General features: G+C 38.4%; 5 protein-coding genes across 10 annotated transcripts; 1 reads left to right on the forward strand and 4 right to left on the reverse strand.

Moving 5' to 3' along the window:
- The first annotated feature begins 642 nt into the window (after positions 1 to 642).
- LOC104892939 (hypothetical protein) lies at positions 643 to 8,906 on the forward strand. 3 transcript variants are annotated; one of them, XM_010678964.4, is made up of 2 exons: positions 643 to 1,963; positions 8,766 to 8,906. In XM_010678964.4, the coding sequence occupies exon 1, from the start codon at positions 827 to 829 to the stop codon at positions 1,931 to 1,933; it is 1,107 nt and encodes a 368-aa protein (XP_010677266.2). In that variant the 5' UTR covers positions 643 to 826; the 3' UTR covers positions 1,934 to 1,963; positions 8,766 to 8,906. The 3 variants fall into 3 exon arrangements, with proteins under 3 accessions (XP_010677266.2, XP_048500780.1, XP_048500779.1); XM_048644823.2 differs by lacking the exon at positions 8,766 to 8,906 and adding an exon at positions 7,172 to 7,653; XM_048644822.2 differs by lacking the exon at positions 8,766 to 8,906 and adding an exon at positions 6,434 to 6,877.
- Positions 2,803 to 5,267, reverse strand: LOC104892938 (putative disease resistance protein RGA1). The gene has a single exon (XM_010678963.4). The coding sequence runs from the start codon at positions 5,205 to 5,207 to the stop codon at positions 3,156 to 3,158; it is 2,052 nt and encodes a 683-aa protein (XP_010677265.3). The 5' UTR covers positions 5,208 to 5,267; the 3' UTR covers positions 2,803 to 3,155.
- LOC130589401 (putative disease resistance protein RGA3) lies at positions 5,221 to 6,758 on the reverse strand. Its single transcript, XM_057394629.1, has 2 exons — positions 5,303 to 6,758; positions 5,221 to 5,237 (listed from the first exon to the last, which is right to left on the reverse strand). Exons 1-2 carry the CDS (start codon positions 6,756 to 6,758, stop codon positions 5,221 to 5,223), a joined length of 1,473 nt encoding a protein of 490 aa, XP_057250612.1.
- On the reverse strand, positions 8,843 to 12,430 carry LOC104892985 (putative disease resistance protein RGA4). Its single transcript, XM_048645583.1, has one exon. The coding sequence runs from the start codon at positions 12,428 to 12,430 to the stop codon at positions 8,843 to 8,845; it is 3,588 nt and encodes a 1,195-aa protein (XP_048501540.1).
- A 1,518-nt stretch (positions 12,431 to 13,948) lies between these two features.
- LOC125497560 (putative disease resistance protein RGA3) lies at positions 13,949 to 20,621 on the reverse strand. 4 transcript variants are annotated; one of them, XM_048644821.2, is made up of 3 exons: positions 20,394 to 20,621; positions 19,083 to 19,147; positions 13,949 to 17,754 (listed from the first exon to the last, which is right to left on the reverse strand). In XM_048644821.2, the coding sequence occupies exon 3, from the start codon at positions 17,735 to 17,737 to the stop codon at positions 14,222 to 14,224; it is 3,516 nt and encodes a 1,171-aa protein (XP_048500778.1). In that variant the 5' UTR covers positions 17,738 to 17,754; positions 19,083 to 19,147; positions 20,394 to 20,621; the 3' UTR covers positions 13,949 to 14,221. The 4 variants fall into 4 exon arrangements, with proteins under 4 accessions (XP_048500778.1, XP_048500776.1, XP_048500777.1 ...); XM_048644819.2 differs by having other exon boundaries at positions 13,949 to 18,801; XM_048644820.2 differs by having other exon boundaries at positions 13,949 to 18,821.
- Positions 20,622 to 21,926: the final 1,305 nt, after the last annotated feature.

Genomic DNA, 21,926 nt, shown 5'->3' on the forward strand with positions numbered 1-21,926 from the left:
GACCATTGTTCAACCCATAATGACTTTTTTTTTTGAAGCATTGAAAACCACGCACGTATGTCAATGATTAGAATATATGTTTTTAAAAAAACATCATTATTTCTAAATCGAGATCATTATGTATTCGTCGTATAATTTTTGACACACGTGACATTTTCGTCCATAATAATTTGAATTTGTCTTGTAAAAGACCGCTTACTTTTAAATTAAAATCAGGCAATAATAAGCCCAATACTAAAAAGAGAATTAGCCCAATAGTGACTAGTTTAATTAATTTCGATGACTAGTTTAATCTATTTAGTTACTAAGTCTACTTTTTTATTAAAATTAGACCGTCTATTTTAATAATTTTTGTAATAATTTAGTGTGGACGAATGGACGAGGTGCCCACAAAGACTTTTAGTTTTTTTTTATATATATAATTAGCACTTCTATCACTAATCTATCATAATAATATTTTCATCCAATAACATAATAACCTCTTTTTTCTCACCTAATAACCTTTTTTTTCTCACCTTTTCATCCTTTTACAATTCCAGCCTCGTATTCTTAGGAAATTTGTTTTGTTCTTCGTCTTGGGCCGTTAGCAGCCCATTAACCCAACAACAGCCGACATTGCAACATGTGCAATTATGTTCCAAACTAAAATGGCACTAGTACTTTCGTCGATTGCAATTTGCACAGTGTACAAACTACCAAGCAACTCTGAGGTTTCAGTTGCTGTAAATCCCAAATCTTTGCCAACCAACCATATTCATTATCCATAACTCCCATATTCAGAGGAGAAACCAAATTAGGAATAAACGAGTGACACAAACTTAAAGATATGAAGCTTTCCTTGAAATTTCGAGAAGAAACTCACCATCACAACCCACTTTTACGAGCTAAAATTCCCGTCACTATCCTCGGTTTCCCCTTCCTCACCGGAATAGTTGCCGGCGATTCTTCCGACCTCTCTTTCTCTCTCCGTTCCAATTTCTCTTCTGGTCCTTCTCTTTCTCTCTCCTACCATCCTACCATCTCTCCTCCCTCAAATTACCCTTTTTCTCTATCTCTTAAATCTGGTATCGGCCTTTTTGGTTCCCCTCAAAATTCCCCTCTTAGCTTCACTGCCAATTTCAACCCTAATTCCCTAACCCCAACTTTCTCTCTCTTCATCAAACCCCAATTCGGAAATTTCTCTCTCTTCAAATCTGTTTCTTCGTCCAGTTCTAGCTCAATTTCAGTTAATGGGTGCCCACAAAATGGGGAATTATCAAGTGGGTCGGTGTCGGAATTTGAGATTATGGACGGTCCAGTGGATGGGTCGGGTGGGAGGGGTAAGGCGTTAGAGTGGAGGGATTTGAAGAGGAATTCGTCGATTTTGTCTGGGATTTTGGTTGCGGCGAGGACTTCAGTGCCTTTGACGAAGAGGGCAGTGGTTAATTTTAGGTGGGGGGTGAGTTTTCCACCTGAGAGTGGCGTTTTGGAGGCGAAACCGCAGTTTCCGGTGTTGGTGATGAATAAGATTTCATTGGAGAGGGTGGACGAGGTGAGGAAAGAGGAGGATAATAAGAAGAAGAGGGTTGAGGAGGCGAAAGCCGGGGACGTGGAGCTTTTGAAAGGGATGTGTAGCTGGATGAGAAGAGAAGTGGAGGATTTACAGAGGGAAAATAGGGAGATGAAGCAGATTTTGGAGGTTATGAGGTTGAAGGTTCCGGCTTCGAGGGGTCGAGGTGAGGAAAGGGAGAGAGAAGTTGTTGGGAAGAAGATTATGCCATTACCAAGTAGTGACAGTTCTAGTGAGTTTGAGAGGTGGAGGAGCAAAAAAGGTGGTGGAAATGGAAAGAGTGATGTTGAAGAGAATGGGCATAGAGAATCAAAGAAGTCACAGAGTAGGATGAGTGAAGTGGAAAATGAATTGCAAAAGGCCATTAAAGCTGCTTCATCTTGAGCGAGGTCTGAGACTTTAAGCCTTCATTATGTAAGTTGCAGTTCTTTTTTGTATATATGAATTAAGTTTTGCCTTCTTTGGATTTGTTCAATATATTGATATGATATGTCATATCACATTATCACTTGCGCAAGCTTGATGTTTTAATATAGTTGCCAAAAAATTGAGCTTTTGCTTGTAGAATTGCTGAAATAATGTGGTAATGAAATCTGTGTGAAAATTTTAATTGCAAAACTGTGTAAATAGTGTGGTACTGATATCTGGTTATCTTGTTCTCGTTTTGCCACTTTCAACTACTAAAATACCCCCTACCCCCTAGGCTAGTCTATTACAAACTCAAAAAAGATGATGATTTTCGCAAAGAAAATTTTCAACCAATTTCAGTAAAGAAAATAAGATTTAGCGGAGAGTTTCTTGCAGTACATGCTGAGCTACTCAATAACATGAGCTGGACTTGGCTTTTGAGCTCCAGTTGTTTGTTGCTCATGAGGTCCTTCTGGACGAGATTCTAAGAGCTTTTGTAATTGGTTTACCATTTCGAAAGACCATGAATACATCTTGTGGTGCATTGCACTCTGAGGTCTGAGCTCTAGGTTTCATCACTTTCAATTTGAGTACTTTCAGTTGTAGTTTCTAATGTGCAACAGCAGAGATTCCGTCAGAGCACAATTGATATATCTTGCTTGAAATTTTGGAAACTTGACAGTTTTAACACAAGAGGCGATACAATTTTTAGGTTAGTCTTATAACAACCAAATTTCTAGAATCTAGAGCAATGGCAACAATTGATAAATTTTTTGATTTCATTAATCATCAATTCATCACTCTACAAGAGGTTCAAATGAAACATAGTTATATTTCTTGCTGAACATTGGAAAAGGAACACAATAATGTATGTAGTCTATGTACATCTAAACATGAGTCCTGAAAACGCAAAGTAAATACTAGAAAGAATAGAAAACGAACAATTACAAGCCAAGTTAAGGCGGGTTTTAACCTAATCCCCTGCTTAAGATCATGTTGACAATCTTGTCGATTTACAAGATGATTAGTCTTTTGTGTCATGGATGCTATGGTGGGTTCATTCCGCTGTTGGTGTCTCAGTTGGCAATCTGATTTGCCATCACATGGTTTCTTTCCTTGATGCATCAATTAATAACTGTCAATATGTGCATGGGCAAGATTAGTATCATTGGTGGTGTTCAATTGGAGCTCAACATCTTCAATTATGATAGCTCATTCGAACAACTAGAAGAGGGATATGCTTGATCTTGGGCCAATCTTCACCATTGGGAGCTTGACATCTTTCTGTTAATCCATTACATTTGACGATTCGAAGTTCATGTAGGGCGTCAAGCTCACTAAAACCTTGGGGAAGAGAGGTCAATTTGGGACAATTATACAATTGCATAAATCTAAGACAAGAGAAACAGCTTATCCATCCTGGCAGTTCCAGCAATTCATAATTGGATTGTATGTCCAGAGAGTGGAGGTTTGTCAAGTATTGAAGCCCACTCGGAAAAGCCACTAGTTTGTCCATGAATTGCAACTGCAAAGAATGAAGACTAGTTTTGAAAGCTTTCCATGGCATGTTAACTTCATCTTCATTTTGTGGTTGTGTATCTGGTGATAGATCAAGCTCTTTACAACTGGAAAAAACCAATTCCTCCAATGAAGTGAGGTGTTCCAGGCCTTTAGAGACAGATCTTAAGCTATGACATAGACAAAATTCCAAACGCCGAAGAGATGGTGTAATACTTGTGCTGACTTCTGCTGGTCTGAAACTGAAAGTAGTCTCCAGCTTGGGATCACCAAGGACTGTTAGTGAAGAAAGCTGATGTAGACTTTGTAAAAGCTTGTCTTCCACATCATCTGTTGTCAGCTCTTTCAACTTCAATCCAGATCCCAACTTGGCTGATGAAGTTGCTGTCATTTTTAACATCGAAAGGCTCTTGTTACTCTCCCATAGTTTCAGTTCCTCCACATTTGGACAAAGTGGGAGGATTGTCAAGTTGGGACACATTTCTATGGTGAGTTTTGCTAAATTAGAAAATGATACTGGATACATTTGATTTGATGCCTTTCCTGTACTTCCGTTATCAACAATTGATCCTCCTTTCCACCATCCTTTAAGACGTGTCATTCCCATGAGAATTAGTTCTTGAAGAGATGGGAAAAAGGCTACTTTTAACGATAGTAAGGAGGAAGAAAATGTGAGGCCATCTACACCACCCTCCATGTACTCAACATTTTCTAGATTTACAAGAATAAGGCGCTTCAAGGAGGGTAGTTGGCTAAAACTAGGGACTTCCTGGCATTTTGCAAACTCAAGTTTAATTGAAACCAGTTGAGGAAGATTATCACGCAAGTTAGTTGCCCAACTTGGGAGCTTCTGGCCCCTATAACGTTGAATACCTAGTTTTCTTAAATTAGTATGTGGTCGTAAACCTTCCAGCAAATCTTCATCATGTTTACTGCCATTAACATCTTGCTCTGATGACTCCCAGTATAACTTTTGATCTAATAATTCTATGAACAGCTTGGTCAGCCCATGTTTTGCACCCAAGTTCACCGCTCTTGCTTCTGTTTTTGCATCATTCAACTCCCTCGGAACTTTGATGTGTAAGGCTCCTCTCAGTTTTTGAAGGTTCCCCAGGTCACTCAACCTAGCACTACCCTGATGTTTATAGTAGTTGACTATAAAAAGGGGTAGTTTTTGCAAGGAAGTCAATTCTCCTATTCTAGAAGGCATATAGTCTAACTCAAAACATTCACCAAAATCGAGGTTCCTGAGATTAACAAGTCGCCTAATATCTTCTGGTAGCTTTGTAAGATGCAAACATCCATGCAAGTAGAGTGTTTGCAAATTATGAAGTTTTGTGATTGTTTCCGGGAGTACTTTAATGAAATTCTTGGAGAGGTTGAGGTACCTTAAGTGAATTAATCCGCCTATTGAGCTCGGCAAACTTTTGAGTCCGAGATTGTGAAGATCCAACACCCGCAAGCATCCGGAGTTCGATATTAATTTTTCACATATTGATTTACTGAAGGAAGACCCATATTTGATTTGTTGAGCTGGCAAAAGAAAAGTACGCATGACCTTCAAATTTGGCGCGAATCTCTGGATCATCCATTGGTCATCCAAATGAAAGTCAAAAGATAAGTGATAGATCCTCCCATTCAACTCTTCTTCTCTGAGCTTCACGACCATGCACTTGACTCCAACCACTTGTTGAGCAAGATCATGCATCAAATCGTGCATTTTGCAACTCATTATGGCCCCCCATTCATCTCTTTTTATGTCCTGGAAGAAACACCTTTGCAACAAAGTAAGAAAATACTCCTCAGCAAGTTCTTCTAGATTCTGACTTTGATCAACTGAAACAATGAACCCCTCAGCAATCCAAAGGTCCATCAAAATCTCCTTGTCATACTCATAGTCTTTTGGAAACAAAGCACAATAAGTGAAACATTTCTTCAATGGTGACTGAAGGTGATCATAACTAAGCATGAGGATCTCTGTAACACCTTTTTTGTCTTCATGATTTTTCGCAAGGCCTCTACTTTTGACTGACAACCATTTGTTTTCATCCTCCTTGTAAAGGAGATTCGCCAAAGTTCTTATGGCTAATGGAACATTTGCACTCTCCTTAACAATTTCCCTCCCAACCTCCGCCAGGTGTGGTTGTTGTTGAGCTTGTCCAGGCTCAAACGCCATCTTTTGAAATAACTCCCACGAGTTCGCTTCTGAAAGGCCTCGTAACTCATAAGGAGGAACAGTGCCCATTATTTTTGCCACCTTCCGAGATCGTGTAGTTACTAGGATCTTACTTCCCACTTTGCCCATCTTCAATAGAGCCCTCAGCTTCAGCCATTCCTCACGTTCTTCATTCCAAACATCATCCATAACAAGCAAGTATTTCTTGTCATTGACTTTGTTTCGCAATTGACTCTGTAAGTCTTCCATCTCTAAATTATTATTAACATTGATTTCGTTCCACAATTCACCATGTATCTGTTCTTTCTGTAAATTCTGATTTCCTAATTTCAGGGTTATTGAGGTGAGGATCTTTTTTGTGATTACTTGAATGTCGAAAACATCTGAGACGCAAACCCATAATTTTAACTCAAAGTACTTCTCAACTTGAGAATCATTATATACAAGTCTAGCTAGAGCTGTCTTCCCCAAACCTCCAATTCCCACAATTGAGATGACAGGGAGCACATCATGCTGATGTTCATGATCATGATCATGATCATCAGAAGAGGAAGCAAGCAGCATGCCTAAGATGGCTTTCTTATCATCATCCCTGCCAATAACTTCTGTATCTACAAAAGAGTAGGTCTGATCTCTCCCTCTAAGTGTTCTTGGTGCCCTGTCATCCTCATGAGGGCGGATTATGAAGGCAAACTGGGTACTGTCTTTGGCTATATCATCCAGCTGTTGCCTAATTGTTTTAACCTTTTGGGATATGTTGATGGCAAATATGATCTGATTAGTTCTGGACAAGAAAGTGCGTAACTTCTTAGTGAAATTGCTTCCACCTATGAGCTGCTTCCGCGATGCAAGAGTGGCGAATTCGTCAAACAAGTCGTCAGCAGCATAGACAGCAGTGGCGAGCCTCTGAAGCCAACCATGAACAGCGTGGTTATGAGCTTGCTTCTCCTCGGCATCCAGCAGCACATCTTTGATGGTGTTGATGGTGCTCTTGAGCTTCTGAAGACGAGCCTTGAAGCCCCATATAGTGGCAATCTCATCAAGTGCAGGTGAGCCTAGTTTCCTAACAAGTTGAACTGCAGTGCCGTACAAGATTGTTTCTGCCATTTTCTTTAGTTCCCCTCTCTCTGTTCTCTCAGGATTTTCAAGGAAAATTAACAATAGGCGTGTATGAACTTCACAATTTCTCTAATTAATTTGAATATCCAAGCGATCGATTGGGTCAATCTTATCATTTCAAGGAAATTAACAATGGATAAGCTGGAATTCAATAATTACTCCTGCACATTTGGTCGAATAATGTGTGTTAAAAAAAAAGAAAATAAACCCAAGTTGTGAAGGAGACGTCAGCAAAGTTGGTGCCCCCCTAGAAGGCTAGAATTGCCACCAACTGAAGTTTTTAATTTATTACTTTTAACATATTTATTTTTAGCAATATGTTATTTCTTTCTCTCTCCCTACACATAGGCTTTCTCTTTTTATCTCCCTCTATTTTTTTCTCCTCCTTGGTTCTTGTGCAGACCCGAATGTTGCAAGTATAAAAAGACGCAGGAAGTATATATTTGAACGACCATGAGAGCAATGAGAAGCCATTCATGAACTCATCACTCATGCACCTTTCACCGCCCTTGAAAAGAGGACACACCAGCTTAAAACCGAACCTCAGAAAGACAGCAGGCTAGCTCCCCTAAACCGAAAGAGTTCAGTCTCAATAAGTGCGAGACGCATCGAACCTTGCTACTGTACTCGTTAATATCCCCGGAGCACAGTTTAAAGATGATTTTTTTAACAGGTAGTTCTAAGATCTTCAAATGTAGTATGAAGTTGTATTTTTCTGGGTCTGGGGCAAGCCATTCATCTTTGTTAGCCTTTTCGCAAATGGGTTTGCTGTAGCTTTGATTAACTTTAGCTGGTTTCCTAGAAAAGGTTTAGATGCCATTTATAGTTCGGATGCTAGTGTGCTACTGCATCTTAACTCAATGGAGTAATAAACTAATTATTATTGTCTTTGACAAAATCTTAAATTTGTTCAAACTAACAAAGGGCATTAGTAGCAGACAATATTATTCTGTTGGTGCTATGCTCTTGGCCAACATCAATCTTTTTATCTTAACGAAAGATATATTAGCATGTTTAAGGATTAAAATCAAACATACCCACAAAACAGAAATGTAGGCATGACATCGGATTGGATCTAAACCAGGATCCAAATCAATTTCTAGGAATTGGATCCAGATCTGACCTGCATTTAACATATCCGAAAATAGGACCTAGATCCAAATGCCTGCTAATCTTACATATTCAAGTGCAAAACGGATTCCTTAATAATTAATGTTGAAAACCTATATTCATACTTTATAAAAAATCGTTTACAATGTAATATAATACTAATTTTTTTAAAGGGATATAATACTATCTTTGTACATCTTCAAATGGAGGAAAGATTAATTTCAATTATAACAAATCGGGAAATTAAAAAACCAATAAAACTAAAATAATGTCTACACAATTACACTTTCATCACCTAGGAGCTCCAATCTTCATCTTTACTAATTTCATCAACATCCTACAACATACATCTACTGCCATAAACTAAAAGGTAAGAACTGTTATCGACTCCACCTACTGAAACATACATTCATCTACTTTCATATAATGTAGATGGAATATATAAGCTTTTTTCTTTTGAGGGATAGAGTATATAAGCTTAAACATTAATTATATCAAATAAAACGAGATTTAATCATGTAAACTATCATTCAACTACTGCCATTAATGAACTTTCATGAATTAAAACAATAAAATCCGCATTTAGGGAAATCAAAGGATCTGACAAGAAAGACGCGGGGGTGGAGTTGGTGGTGCCGCAATTACACTTGCTTGTGAGTTGTGAGAGAGAGGAAATGAAAAGATATATGATCTAAGCAATTAATAACTCACTCCTATAAAAATACAATGATATCCTCTAGAATATGAAATACATCTTATAGTACTAGTATTATTTTTTTCCCTTTTGAGAGTAGTATTCACATGCTTGGAAGGTTAAAATAAGATTGGAGAGGATACTACATAGAAAAAAAACAATAAAGATCATATATTTTCTCTTTTTAACAGATCTCTGCCCATCTGCAAGTTTGGGATGATTTACAGAGGAAGAACAGGGAGTAAGAATATTGTTAGTTACCAACATCTTAATTGCTATAGCTCGTCCGAACTATAATTAGAGGGATATGTTGAATCTTGGGCCAATACTTACCATTCGGACTTCGACAGCTTTCTGTTAATCCATCACATCCTACAATTTGGAGTTCATTTAGGGCAGTGAGCTTGCTGAAGCTGTTTGGCAGAGATGTGATTTTGGGACATTTATACAATTCCATATACCCAAGTGAGGAAAAGCAACTTATCCATTCTGGCACTTCCATCAGTTCATCATTGTCTGATATCTGCAGAGAACGAAGATTTGTCAAGTGTTGAAGCCCACTTGGAAGACGCAATAGTTTAGGCATCTTATGGAACACAAGAGAATGAAGACTAGTTTCGAAGGTTTTCCATGGCATGTCTTCATCTTCTTGTTCTTCATGCAGGGATAAATCCAGCTTTTCACATTGCCGAAAGACCAACTCCTCCAATGAAGTCAAATGTTCTAACCCTTTAGAAATACATCTCAAGCTATCACAAAAGGAAAATTCCAAATAACGGAGTGATATCAGACTTGTGCAGATTTCCCCTAGTCGGAGAGTGTCTTCCAGCCTGGGATCTAGGACGTAGAGTGAAGCAAGGTGATGCAGACTTTGTTTTGGTAGTAACAAAAGTTGGTCTTCCACATTATCGATTCTCAGCTTCTTCAACTTCAAACCAGACCCTGAGGATGAAGGTGAGGTTGTCGTTGATGTATTTGTTGCCATCTCCAACACTGAAAGGGTGCTGCTGGTGCCTTCTAGTATCAGTTCCTCCACATTAGGACAAAGTGGCAGGATTACAAGGTTTGGACAGAAACCTATATCCAATTTGGAAAGGTGAGAAAATGACATGGATAATAGAGGATGCTCCACCCCTAGATATGCTTCTTTCCACCATGCTTTCAAACTGGTCATTCCTATGAGGATTAGCTCTCGAAGAGATGGAAAAAACATTAGTCGTTCTGTCGGTGTCAGTAGTGAAGAGGTTGAGGATGCAGGATCACTCTCCATGTATTTCACACTTTTCAGAGATACAAGAGTAAGGCGCTTCAAGGAGGGTAGCTGGCTAAAACTAGGAATTTTCTGGCATCTTCCAAAACTAAGTTCAATCTCAACAAGTCCGGGAAGAGACACGCACAAGTTATTCGCCCAACTTGGTACGAACTGACCTCTATAATGTTTAATCCCCAGTTTCTTTAAATTATAATGTGGTGTAAGACCTTCCAGCAAAGCTTTATCATGGTTACCACCATTAACATTATTGGCATATGACTCCAGATAGACATCCAAATCTAAAAATTCTATAAACAACTCGACTAGCCCACATTTGCCCCTCAAGTTTGCCTCTCTTGCTTCTAAGAATGGATCTTTTAACTCTCTAAGAACTTTAATGTGCAAGACTCCTCTAAGCTTTTCAAGGTTCCTCAGATCTTTGAACCTAGCAGTACCTAGATGTTTGCAATTAACTATAAATAGAGGTAGTTTTTCGAGGGAAGTCAATTCTTCTATCCCTGAAGGCATATAATCTAGTTCGTCGCATTTGCCAAGATCAAGGTTCCTGAGCTTAACAAGTTGCCTAATATTTTTGGGCAGCCTTCGAAGACTCAAACATCTATGTAGTTTTAGTGTTTGCAGATTATGAAGTTTTGTAATTGTCTTAGGGAGTTCTTCAATACAAGTCTTTGAGAGATTGAGGTACCTTAAGTGAATTAATCGACCTATTGAATTGGGTAAACTATAAAGCCCAAGGTTGTGAAGATCCAATACCCTCAAGCATCCAAACCTCAATATTAACTGTTGACATATAGATTTGCTCAAGGTCAATCCGTCTTTGATCTGCTCAGGCAAAAGAAATGTACGCAGAAGTTCCAAATTGGGTGTGCAACTCGGGATCATCCATCGCTGATCCAAACTGTAGTCTACTGACAAGTGATAAATTTTCCCATTCAGTTCTCCTCCGTCGAGTTTGGTTACCTTGCACTTGACACCAGCGACTTGTTGAGCAAGATCATGCATCAAATCATGCATCTTGCAGCTCTTCATGGCTCCCCATTCATCTCTTTTGATGTCTTGGAAGAAGCATCTTCGCAGCAAAGTGAGAAAATACTCCTCAGCAATTTCTTCTAGATTCTCACTTCCATCAATATCAGATGGAGTAATGAATCCCTCAGCAATCCAAAGATCTATCAGGGTTTCCTTGTCAAATTCATAGCCTTTTGGAAACAAAGCGCAGTACGCAAAGCAATTCTTCAATGGAGACTGGAGGTGATGGTAGCTAAGCTTCAGAATCTTTATAATGCCGTTTTTGTTCTCTGGTATCTTTGCAAGACTTCTTTTTCTTAATGAGAACCATTTGTTTTCATCCTCACCATATAGAAGATTCCCCAAAGTTCTTATGGCCAAAGGACAGTTCACACACTTCTTTATAATTTCTCTTCCAACCTCCACTAAGTGTTGCTGCTGCTGAGCTTGTCCAGGCTCAAATGCCATTTTTTGAAATAATTCCCATGAGTTCTCATCTGATAGGCCTTGCAACTCATAAGGAGGAACCGTTCCCATTATTTTCGCCACCTTCAACGACCGAGTAGTTACCAAGATCTTACTCCCCTTTCTACCAACCTTTAAAAGAGCCCTAAGCTTCAGCCACTCCTCACGTTCTTCATTCCAAACATCATCCAGAACAAGCAAGTATTTCTTGTCACCAACTTCTTTGTGCAATTGATCCTGCTGCTCCATCTTTGATCTTTTATTAGCAATTTCATTTCCAGCACCAACTTCTTTCCGTAGCTGACCTTGTAGCTGCTCTATCTCTAAATTTTGAGTTTCTTTCAGTGTTATTGACTTAAGGATATTTTCTGTGATTACCTTAATGTCAAAGACATCTGAAACACACACCCATAATCTTAAGTCAAAGTGCTCCTCAACCAGAGGATCATTATATACAAGTTGAGCTAAAGTTGTCTTCCCCAGGCCTCCAATTCCCACAATTGTGATGACAGGGAGCACCTCACGCTGATGCTCATGATCATCGTTCGTGGAACAGGAGGTAAGCAGCATGTCTAAGATAGCATTTTTGTCTCCGTCTCTACCAATAACTTCTTCTGCATCTACAATTGAATAGGTTTGATCCCTCCTCTTGCATACTATGCCTTTTTCCTCTACAGGGCGGGCTATGAAGGCAAATTGGGCACTGTCATTCACTATATCATCCAGCCCTTGTCTAATTATTTTAATCTTCCTGGAAATGTTGATGGCAAATGCGATCTGATTGGACTGGGAGAAGAAAGTTTGTACCTCATTAACTAGTTTGTTTCTGCCCATGAGCTGCTTTCTTGATGCAACTGTAGCGACCTGATCGAATAAGTCGTCTGCAGCATATACCACAGTGGCAAGCCTCTCAAGCCAACCGCGGACAGCATGGCTATCAGCTTGCTTCTCCTCAGCATCCATCAGGAAATCTTTGATAGAGCAGATACTGTTCTTGAGCTTCTCGAGCTCACCCTTGAATCCCCAAGCTGATGCAGTCTTATCAAGTGTCATTGATCCCATTTTTTTCAGGACTTCTACTGCAACACCATACAGAATTGCTTCTGCCATTGTCTCCTTGAGTCTCTTTCTTCCACTCTTCTGCGAGTTAGTCCTCTAGGATTTTCTGGGAAAAGTAACAAATGTCACCTAGTAATTGAAGAATCTGATATTATTGAAACATATGTGCAACTTATTGTAATGATGAGCTTTGATCAGGTCAATCAACCTGATTATTCAAGGTAAAAATAACAATAAGTATTTTAGATTTTAATTATTAGTCTTTGAAAAATATGCTAAAGATAAATAACAATAATATGTATACAAGATGTGAAGTTGGCTGTCAAGATAATGAAAGGGATTTTCTTGACAGATTCCGGCTCGCAGGGAACCATTTCATATTTTAATTACACAAACAACTGTAATGAGATAGTGCAAATCTTTTGAACAATGTATGACAAGCTAAGAAGATAATACTAGAGATTTAGATAATATATGCAGATGGGTGCTAACTCCTAAGTATGCTAACAACCTTAGAATTATATACTACTTCACACTTTAGAGGTATATGAAGGGTAAGTCAAATGCAATCAATGTAGGAAGTTTTTTTAGCTGTTTGTATGAGTGTTTGGTAAATAATTGGTGGCTCATTGTAGTTTAGCCTAATTTTCATTTTACCTTAATATTTCGAATCCCTACTCACCGAAAAGCTTCTTCCATTATTTTTTTGAAATTAGAGGTTTGGGTCTTAAAACTTTTCCAGTCTTCTCTTTATTAAAAACCAGTGTTAGACTTCTTCTAAAAAAAAAAAAGAACAATGTTAGAGGATTTGACTAATAAATCATCTGAAATTGGTCAAGCGGGATGTAAAGTATGTAATGGTTAGTTGGTCACTTATATCTTTATTTGAAAGATATGCTTAAAACCCAGAAAAACAACACACAGAAATTATAAATTTATAAATAAGGTATCAGCAAAATTCCATATGGACAACTAGTACCAATTCCCCACCAGCTGAAATTTGAGTTGGCTCATAAGAGAATGGAAGGATTCAGCTTGAAAAATTCCAGTTAGCAGAAAGTCAGTTGGTTGTCTGATTACACAAAATGTTGAATAATTAATATAGCAATATAAAGTTCAAGGGTACATCTTGAAAAAGAAAACATTGAAGGTACAAGTTACAATGGAAAAACAGTAAAACAAACTCTATAGAAAAACTTGGAAAAACCTTTCCTGAATATATGATTAGATATGATCAGGACCGTCGTCTTATAAAATCAGGGACCATGTGCTAAAATAAATTATAAAGACTAATTTTTTTTTTTGGTAAAATGAAAGAGAAGAAAGAATTATTAATTGGGTTTTTTGGGAAAATAGGAGGAGAAAGAAAAATACCAAATAGAAATTAATCTCTTTAAATTGAATAGTTTGTAATTAGATTTAGGTTTTTTTTTCTTTAGGCGGACAACTAATAGAATTGGACCCTTATATTTTGGGGACCCAACTGCTCATCCTGCATATGTCTTTAGCCGCCTCTCGATATGATAAAAAGGATGTAGACATGATAATCTTAAATGACCACAGACAGGAATTATAATTAACTGCCCGGATAAAATCTAAGAGCAGACATTCATGTTCATTGAATAGATAAAAATTCAATAAAAGTTGATTTTTACAGACATACAAGGAACTACTTCAGTTAACTTCTTGTAGTTGTAGTCTATATTCATATACATAGAAGGCTGTAAGGGATTATATGGGAAAAACATATACAAAAACAAGAAACAATTAAGTAGAAGCTGTGTTTCTTTGTCTAAATTTTAATCAGAAAGCTGCTAGGCTGCTACACTAATACACCATGAATCAATCAAGATAGCTCTCCAGAATAGTAACAAATGGAATATGCCGAATCTTGGGCCATTCCGTACCACTTGGGCCTCGACATCTTTTCGTTAATTCTGGACACTCCTCAATTCGTAGTTGATTTAAGGTGGTGAGCTCGCGAAAGCCTTCTGGTAGAGACGTCAATTTGTCACTAGAGTCCAATTCCATATATTTAAGGGACTGGAGAGAACTAATCCAGTCTGGTAGTTCTGCTAATTCATAATTGCCCGTTACCTTCAGCGAACGGAGGCTTGTCAAGTACTGAAGCCCATTAGGAAGAGACACCAGCTTAGAGATCACATGTAAACGCAAAGAACGGAGACTACTGTTGAAGGCTTTCCAGGGCATATTGTCGTCCTCGAGTGGAAAATCAAGCTGTTCACAATCCCAAAGTACCAACTCCTCCAATGCAGTCAGATGTTCTAGGCCTTTAGAGATGTTTCTTAAGCTCTTGCAATGAGTGAACTGCAAACATCGCAAAGAAGAAGATAGACTTGCCATGACTTCTCCTAATCTGTCAGTGCTCACCAGCTTCACATCCCAAATGTCTAGTGAGGAAAGATGCTTTAGGAACTCTGCTGGGAGGGATATAAGGTCTTCCACATTACTGATTGTCAACCTTTTCAACTTAGAGCTAGGCCTTGATGATGACACTGTTGCCATCTTTGACACTGAGAGGGTCTCGTTGGCGTCCACTAGGGACAATTCGTCCAGATTAGGACATGCTGGCAAGTACACGAGGTTTGGACATTCCTGTACACTCAATTTTGATAGATTAGAAAATGACATGGATAATAGATGTTCCGTTGAAACATGCAGTGTTTCTTTTGTATCACTATTAGCATTTTCTTCTCCTTTCCACCATCCCTTCAAATTACTCATACCCATGAGAGTAAGATCCTTCAGAGATCGGAAGAACGGTATCTCTGTCGATGTCAATTTCGATGATGAGGGAAAGTCATACAGACCGCTTTCCATTTCCATGTATTCTACACTTGCCAAACATGCAAGATTAAGACGCTTCAAGAAAGGTAGTTGGCCAAAAGAGGGCACTTGCTGGCACCCGTCACAACGTAGGAGTGTAATGTCAACCAAATTTGGTAGATTAACACACAAATTGCCCATCATTGCCCAAGTTGGGAGCTTCTGACCCCTGAAATGATAAATCTCCAGCTTCCTTAAATTTGGATGTGGTTTGAGGCCTTCCAGCACGGCTTCACCCTGATTATTGCCACTATCATCTTTATGCAAAAGGTTACCCAATTCTAAACGCAACTCAGTTAACCCATGTTTGTTGGTGATGTTTGCCTCCTTTGCTTGTAAATGAGGGTCCTTTACCTTTCCACGAATGTCAATCCACAAGACTCCTCTCAGGCCATTGAGGTTCTTTAGATCACTCAACATAGCAGCAGTGGGCTTGCCCTTGAATATTGGACAATGCTCGAGGTTAACAGTGAAGCGAGGTAACTTATGGAGAGAAGTCAATTCTCCTATTCCTGGAGGCATATGAGTTAAGTAGTGACATTCACCAATGTCAAGGCTCCTAAGATTGGCAAGTGCTCTAATATTTGTAGGTAGCCTTCTAAGTCTCAAACAACCATAAAGTTTCAGCGTTTGTAGATTGTGAAGTTCTGTGATTGAGCCAGGGAGTTTTTTGATAGGTGTCGTAGAGAGATCAAGGTACCTTAAGTGAATAAGTTGACCTACTGAATTAGGAAGACTTTTGATCCCAAGGTTATGTATATCCAGTACCCGCAAGCCTCTAAAGTTTGATATTAATTGTAGACAGATCGATTTGCTGAAAGGCGACCCGTCTTTCATTTGTGCTGGCAAAAGAAATGTCCGCAGAAGCTTCAGATTCAGCATGCTGTTCGGGATCTTCCACTGGAAATTCAGACAATAATCAAAGGACACGTGATGGATTTTGTTATCAAAGTTTATGTCTTCGAGTTTTGCAACCTTGCAGTTGAATCCAGCCACTTCTTGAGCAAGATCATGCATCAAGTCATGCATTTTGCACCTCGTAATAAACCCCCATTCATCTCTTTGTATGTCCTGGAAGAAGCACCTTTGCAACAAAATATGAAAATACTCCTCACCAAGTTCTTCTAGAGCTCGATTTTCAAAATCTGTTGGAGCAATAAAGCCTTCAGCCATCCAAAGATCGATCAATGTATCCTTGTCAAATTCATAATCTTTAGGAAACAAAGCACAATAAGCAAAACAGTTCTTCAACGGGGACCAGAGGTGGAAATAGCTAAGCTTCAAAATGCTCATAGTATCATTTTGATCTGCAGGTATATTAGCAAGACTTGTATCGTTCAATGATAACCACTTGCTTTCATCCTTGCCATAAAGGAGACTCCCTAATGTTCGTATGGCTAATGGAACATTTGCACACTTCTTAACAATATCCTTCCCCACCTCCATAAGATGTGACTTTCGTTGAGCTTGTCCAGGCTCATATGCCATCTTTTGAAATAGATCCCATGACTTCTCTTCTGATAGACCTTGTAACTCATAAAGAGGTACAGAGCCCATTATTTTTGCCACCTCCCTTGATCGAGTAGTTACCAAGACCTTACTCCCCATTCTACCAATCTTCAAGAGAGCCCTCAACTTGAGCCATTCCTCGCGTTTTTCATTCCAAACATCATCCAGAACAAGCAAGTATTTCTTATCACTGATTTCGTTCTGCAGTCGACCCTGTAATTGCTCCATCTCTAATTTCAGAGGTTCTGTGTTGGTAGCCGACATAAGGATCTTCTCTGTGATTCCTTTGATATCAAAGACATCTGAAACACAAACCCATAATCTCAACTCGAAGTACTCCTCAATTTGAGAATCATTATATATGAGTTGAGCTAAAGTTGTCTTTCCCAGGCCTCCCATTCCCACAATTGGGATAACAGAGAGGACCTCATGCTCAATAGAAGTGGATTGAACTAATAACATGTCCAAGATGGCCTTTTTATCATCATCTCTACCAATAATTTCTTCCGCATCAACAAAAGAATAAGTATCATCTCTCCTTCTATTCATTACTCTCCCTTCCTCATAAGAACGGTGTACAAATTCAAACTGGGTACCATCTTTGACTATGTCATCAAGCTCTCGCCTAATTGTTTTAATCTTTTTGGAAATGGTAAAAGCAAATGCGATCTGCTTTGAGCAGGAGAAGAAAGTATGTACCTCCTTAATTAGTTTATTTCCACCCAGGAGCTTCCTCCGCGATGCAACTGTAGTGAACTCATCAAACAAGTCATCTGCAGCATAGATAACAGAGGTAAGCCTCGTAAGCCAACCACGAATTGCGTGGCTATCAGCTTGTCTCTTCTCAGCATCCAACAGCACATCTTTGAGGGTGTTGATGGTGTTCTTCAGGCTCTCGATCCGAGCCTTGAAACCCCATGCTGAGGCAATTTCATCAAGTGCACTTGATCCCAAATTCTTGAGAACTTCCTCTGCAATACAGGACAGAACTGCTACTGCCATTATTTCTGTGGTTTGTTCTGTTTATTATTCCAAAATTTCTGATCATTCGAGTTTGAGGTATCAAGGATATGAGTTAAGTGAACATAGAGATCAGCTTATACAAGGATTTTCTTTGAATAGAATAATCTAAGGTGGCAGACAAACTTTTCAAAAAGTTCAGGGAAGAATGAATTAATATGATGTGGTTGTTGGATGACACCGATAACATCGTACAAGATGGGCATAAACAATACATAATATGACCCAATAACAAAAATGATGTTTAAAAATTCTAATTAAAAAAGACTTGCATAAGCATAACCAAAAATCATAACCCTTATTTTTAAAATAAGTTTGACATTCACTTTTATTTCTATGGGATTTCTTTCTAATTTTCTCACTCTCATATCACATGGGTGTACTTTTTCTTTTCATCTATCTCTTTCCTCTTTGTTGTTTCTAGTGCCAAACTCAGAGAGTACTGCATTGAAGTTTCATTTTGTAGAAGTTTGACTATGCTTTGTGCCTTTCATTTGACAACTACACAGCCAATACGCATATAACTTGCTTTCCTATTCTAAAAATGAGTAATGAAGGAAAAATTTGATTACTATTCATAACCAAGGCCAATCACTTCGAGGAAGCTAGAAAAAGAAAATTTAAAATTAATAACTGCAACACAACCACGAGGGAGAAAGCAGAAAACAATATAAAGTACTTCAACATCTTTATACAACCCCCTCTTTCAGTATTCACAACCATCATTGTTCTCAAAATTGCACATCCAACTCGTCGTGTTGCTCCCAATCATTGATCCCACCATCTCTCGCAACAGACCACGATAACATTGGAAATCATGAGACAAGGTTTCCATATTCTAGTTCTGTAAAGAGAAATCATCTGCAGAAGCAGAGTCAAATGTGCTTGCTTAGCTAATCACAATTTTTAGCTAATTGCAGTCCTTTTCTTAGTTTTTTACTCTTGTAAAACAGCTCAAATGCTAGCTGTTGTTTTTATGCTGTGCCATTGCATTCTGCCACTGTTTTATTGGCTGACTGGTCCTTTAGATTCTTTAGAAATTGCCGCTGTATATATGTAAAAATGGCTTATGAGCCGCCACACACAGCAAATGAGACTGATCAAAATCAGAAGATATCAAGCCAATCAAATGAAAACTGCAAGATGCAGTCTTTTATACAAAAATTCTATCTTCTGATACAAAGTGCAATGCACATGTTGGATTGAGTTGAGCACAGTGGAAGGATGAGCTACCATGCTGAGAGCTGCACCTACATTCTTATAGTATGGACATCAACTACCATAAAAAGACAGAACTCTACATCCCATGGAGAAAATGAATACTTACATATAATCAAAGTTTGTGTAGAAGAGAAAGTGCTAGTATTGGTGCTTTCCTTCATCAGTGATTACCTGTATCCAATACAATAAAACTCAATCTCAGTTAAAGTTAACAGAAACAAACATAATTATAAAATATGAAACCGTTGTGTTGTTTGCGAAGCAATGCATCTATGCAAGGATCATAAAAATTAGTTATTCTACAATGTTCAAAGAACAAGAACAAATATATATTTGTACAATAGCTCTTCGTCCATATCCACACACATGTTAATCATCAAAGTTCACTATTTTGACTTAAGGCTGACTCTCAACAACGTTATACTTGAGATGTAATAAGACAACCGTCTGAAATAAACTGAGAGACTCTCAGGTTATACTGTGTAGTGAACTAACGTTGCTATGAAGATAAGAGAAGAAGATTAAGAAATAATTGGACTTCGATCGACGATTTTCTGGAAGACAGTACAATAAAGTGATAACTACAAGCTTTCGAGAGGCTTGTTCTCTCCAAAATACCAAACTAAACGCTCCAATATTCATCGTAATTCATGTCCCTTCCCTTCACTAACCTCTTCTATTTATAGAGCTAATGCACTTGCTTTCTCTCCAAGTTAGCCTAATTATAATGTTGATTTATCAGGAATTTTTGGTGATTCAGGAGGATGGTCAAAGAAGAGTTTTAACTTTTAAGGGAATGAAGATTAATTATTACTACATCAATAATAAGGAGTAGGGGAAAAATGCCTTAAACTGTGGTCACCCCTGTTAGATTTCCTTCTGAGAATAATTTTCAAGAAATAATCCAAATTTATTTTATACTAGTATTCAGAAACAAATTCATGCACAATTAAAGAAAAATCTTCTTCCTTACTGTAATAAAAAGACCCATTTTTCCATCACTATACTTTCATTTGATAAAAAATTTCAATTGTGTATTTTTCCAATTCAAGAGGAGTAGGTAATAGCATTGCACATATTAAACCCAATGAAAATTACCCAAAACAAAATTGTTATTAGCTTAACAATAAATGGGAAAATTTATCTTAATTTAAGAAGAAAAACACATAAGATCTTGAGAAATTGGTCGGATAGTAAGAAGTGTGGCAAATTCACGGAATAAACATGAAGTCTTAAGGAATTTGCATCTGTTGAAACAAGATGTAATGGAAAAATAATCAGGATAAGAGCTTATCTTAAAGCAAGAGATAGAGAATTATGAACCCTTAAAAAATTTGCATCTGTTGAATCAATTTTGCTATTTTGATATTTACAACAGAACAAATTGAAGACAATAAATAATTTTTTTATGAGATACCTTTAGACTTTACTCTCTGGATTTTGGACGGGCATTCTATTAAGAGCTGGGTTTTCTCCATATCTAGTGGACTGGTGCAACAGAGAGAGAAATACTTTTCCATTATTGAATGTTATAGTTTCCAAATTATCGAGCAATGTATCCGCATTGAAAAAGTCGCTTTGTTCCTCCCAGTCCAGTCCAGTCCCGTCCCTCCCTTTTTAAGTTTACCCCCATCGCAATTTGAAACGTATTGATTTCTACATTACTCATATACTTTTTGTGATTATTGTGACACATATAATGGCAATTTTTAACACGTTGCTGGATTTATCCGTTATAATTAGAGATGGCCAACAGTGCAGGTCAATCCAGCCCATCCAACCCAGCCCATTTTGTGGGCCGTGTGGGCCAGGCCAGCAAAAAGTCCGGTCCAACCCAGCTCGAACCGTCAAATTGGTGGGTGGGCCGTGGGCCAGATTCCTTGAGCCCAGCCCACTACTAAAACCATCCAGCCGGACCATGAAACCGGTCCAACCCGACCCATGAAACCGGTCCAACCCGACCCATGAACCAGACTAGCCCAATCCAAGCAAAAATTTGAACCAAATTATGTATATTTTAATCAAATTATATATATTTTAATCAAATTGCATATATTATGATTTAATCAAATTTAAAAATAATGAAATTATTCATTAATATTAATATTTGTATATATTTTAAATTCATTTTAAATATTTTATGTAACAATAATGAATAATTTCAATGATTAAATAATTTTGAAAAAAAATTCTCATGTCGGCCCGTCAGCCCGGTCAAGCCCATCAGAGCCACGAACCGTGAAAACCGGTAGCAGATCGGTGTGGGCCAAGATTTTTCAGCCTGCGGACCAGCCCGCTCAACCCATGAATTTCACGGTCCGGTCCTGGGCCGTGAAATCTCAGCCCAGCCCACTACGGCCCACGGTCCAGCCCGCCCAGCCCGCACCAGTGGCCATCACTAGTTATAACTTATCTCAATATAAAAGTATAATTATAAGATTTCAACATTTTATTACTTTTATACATGAATAGCTAAAAATAATAATGATTAAAATTATGCATTGACAAATGTAAAAGTCAAAATATTTCAACTATTAAAAAACAAATGAAGTATACTATACATGTGGGGTGTAATGTATGCCCAAGGATGTTTTTTCTTAACCAACTGGGGTTAGCGTGAGTGATTAACGGTCCCAACTATGACCGCCCTTTCACAAAAGGCCCTAACTTTTGGCTATTCCACAACAGTCTCAATTACGAGGGTGCTTAACGGTCCTAGCAGGTCATCTAAACTGCTATGGTAGGTAAACCCTCGAAACCACCACCCTCTTCCAGGCACTGCTACCCCTCCCATGCCATCGAAACCTCCTCCAATGCCCCGCTACCCCTTCCTACACCCTCGAAACCTTGTCCTTTGCGCCGCTACCCCCTCCCTTGTCCCAGAATAACCCTCCCCCGTCCTTGAAACCCGGCCCTTGCCTCGCCCTCACTAATTGAAGATTTAGACAAT

This window comes from Beta vulgaris, chromosome 5, assembly GCF_026745355.1.
Source record: "Beta vulgaris subsp. vulgaris cultivar EL10 chromosome 5, EL10.2, whole genome shotgun sequence".
In the NCBI taxonomy this organism is placed as follows: Eukaryota; Viridiplantae; Streptophyta; class Magnoliopsida; order Caryophyllales; family Amaranthaceae; genus Beta; species Beta vulgaris.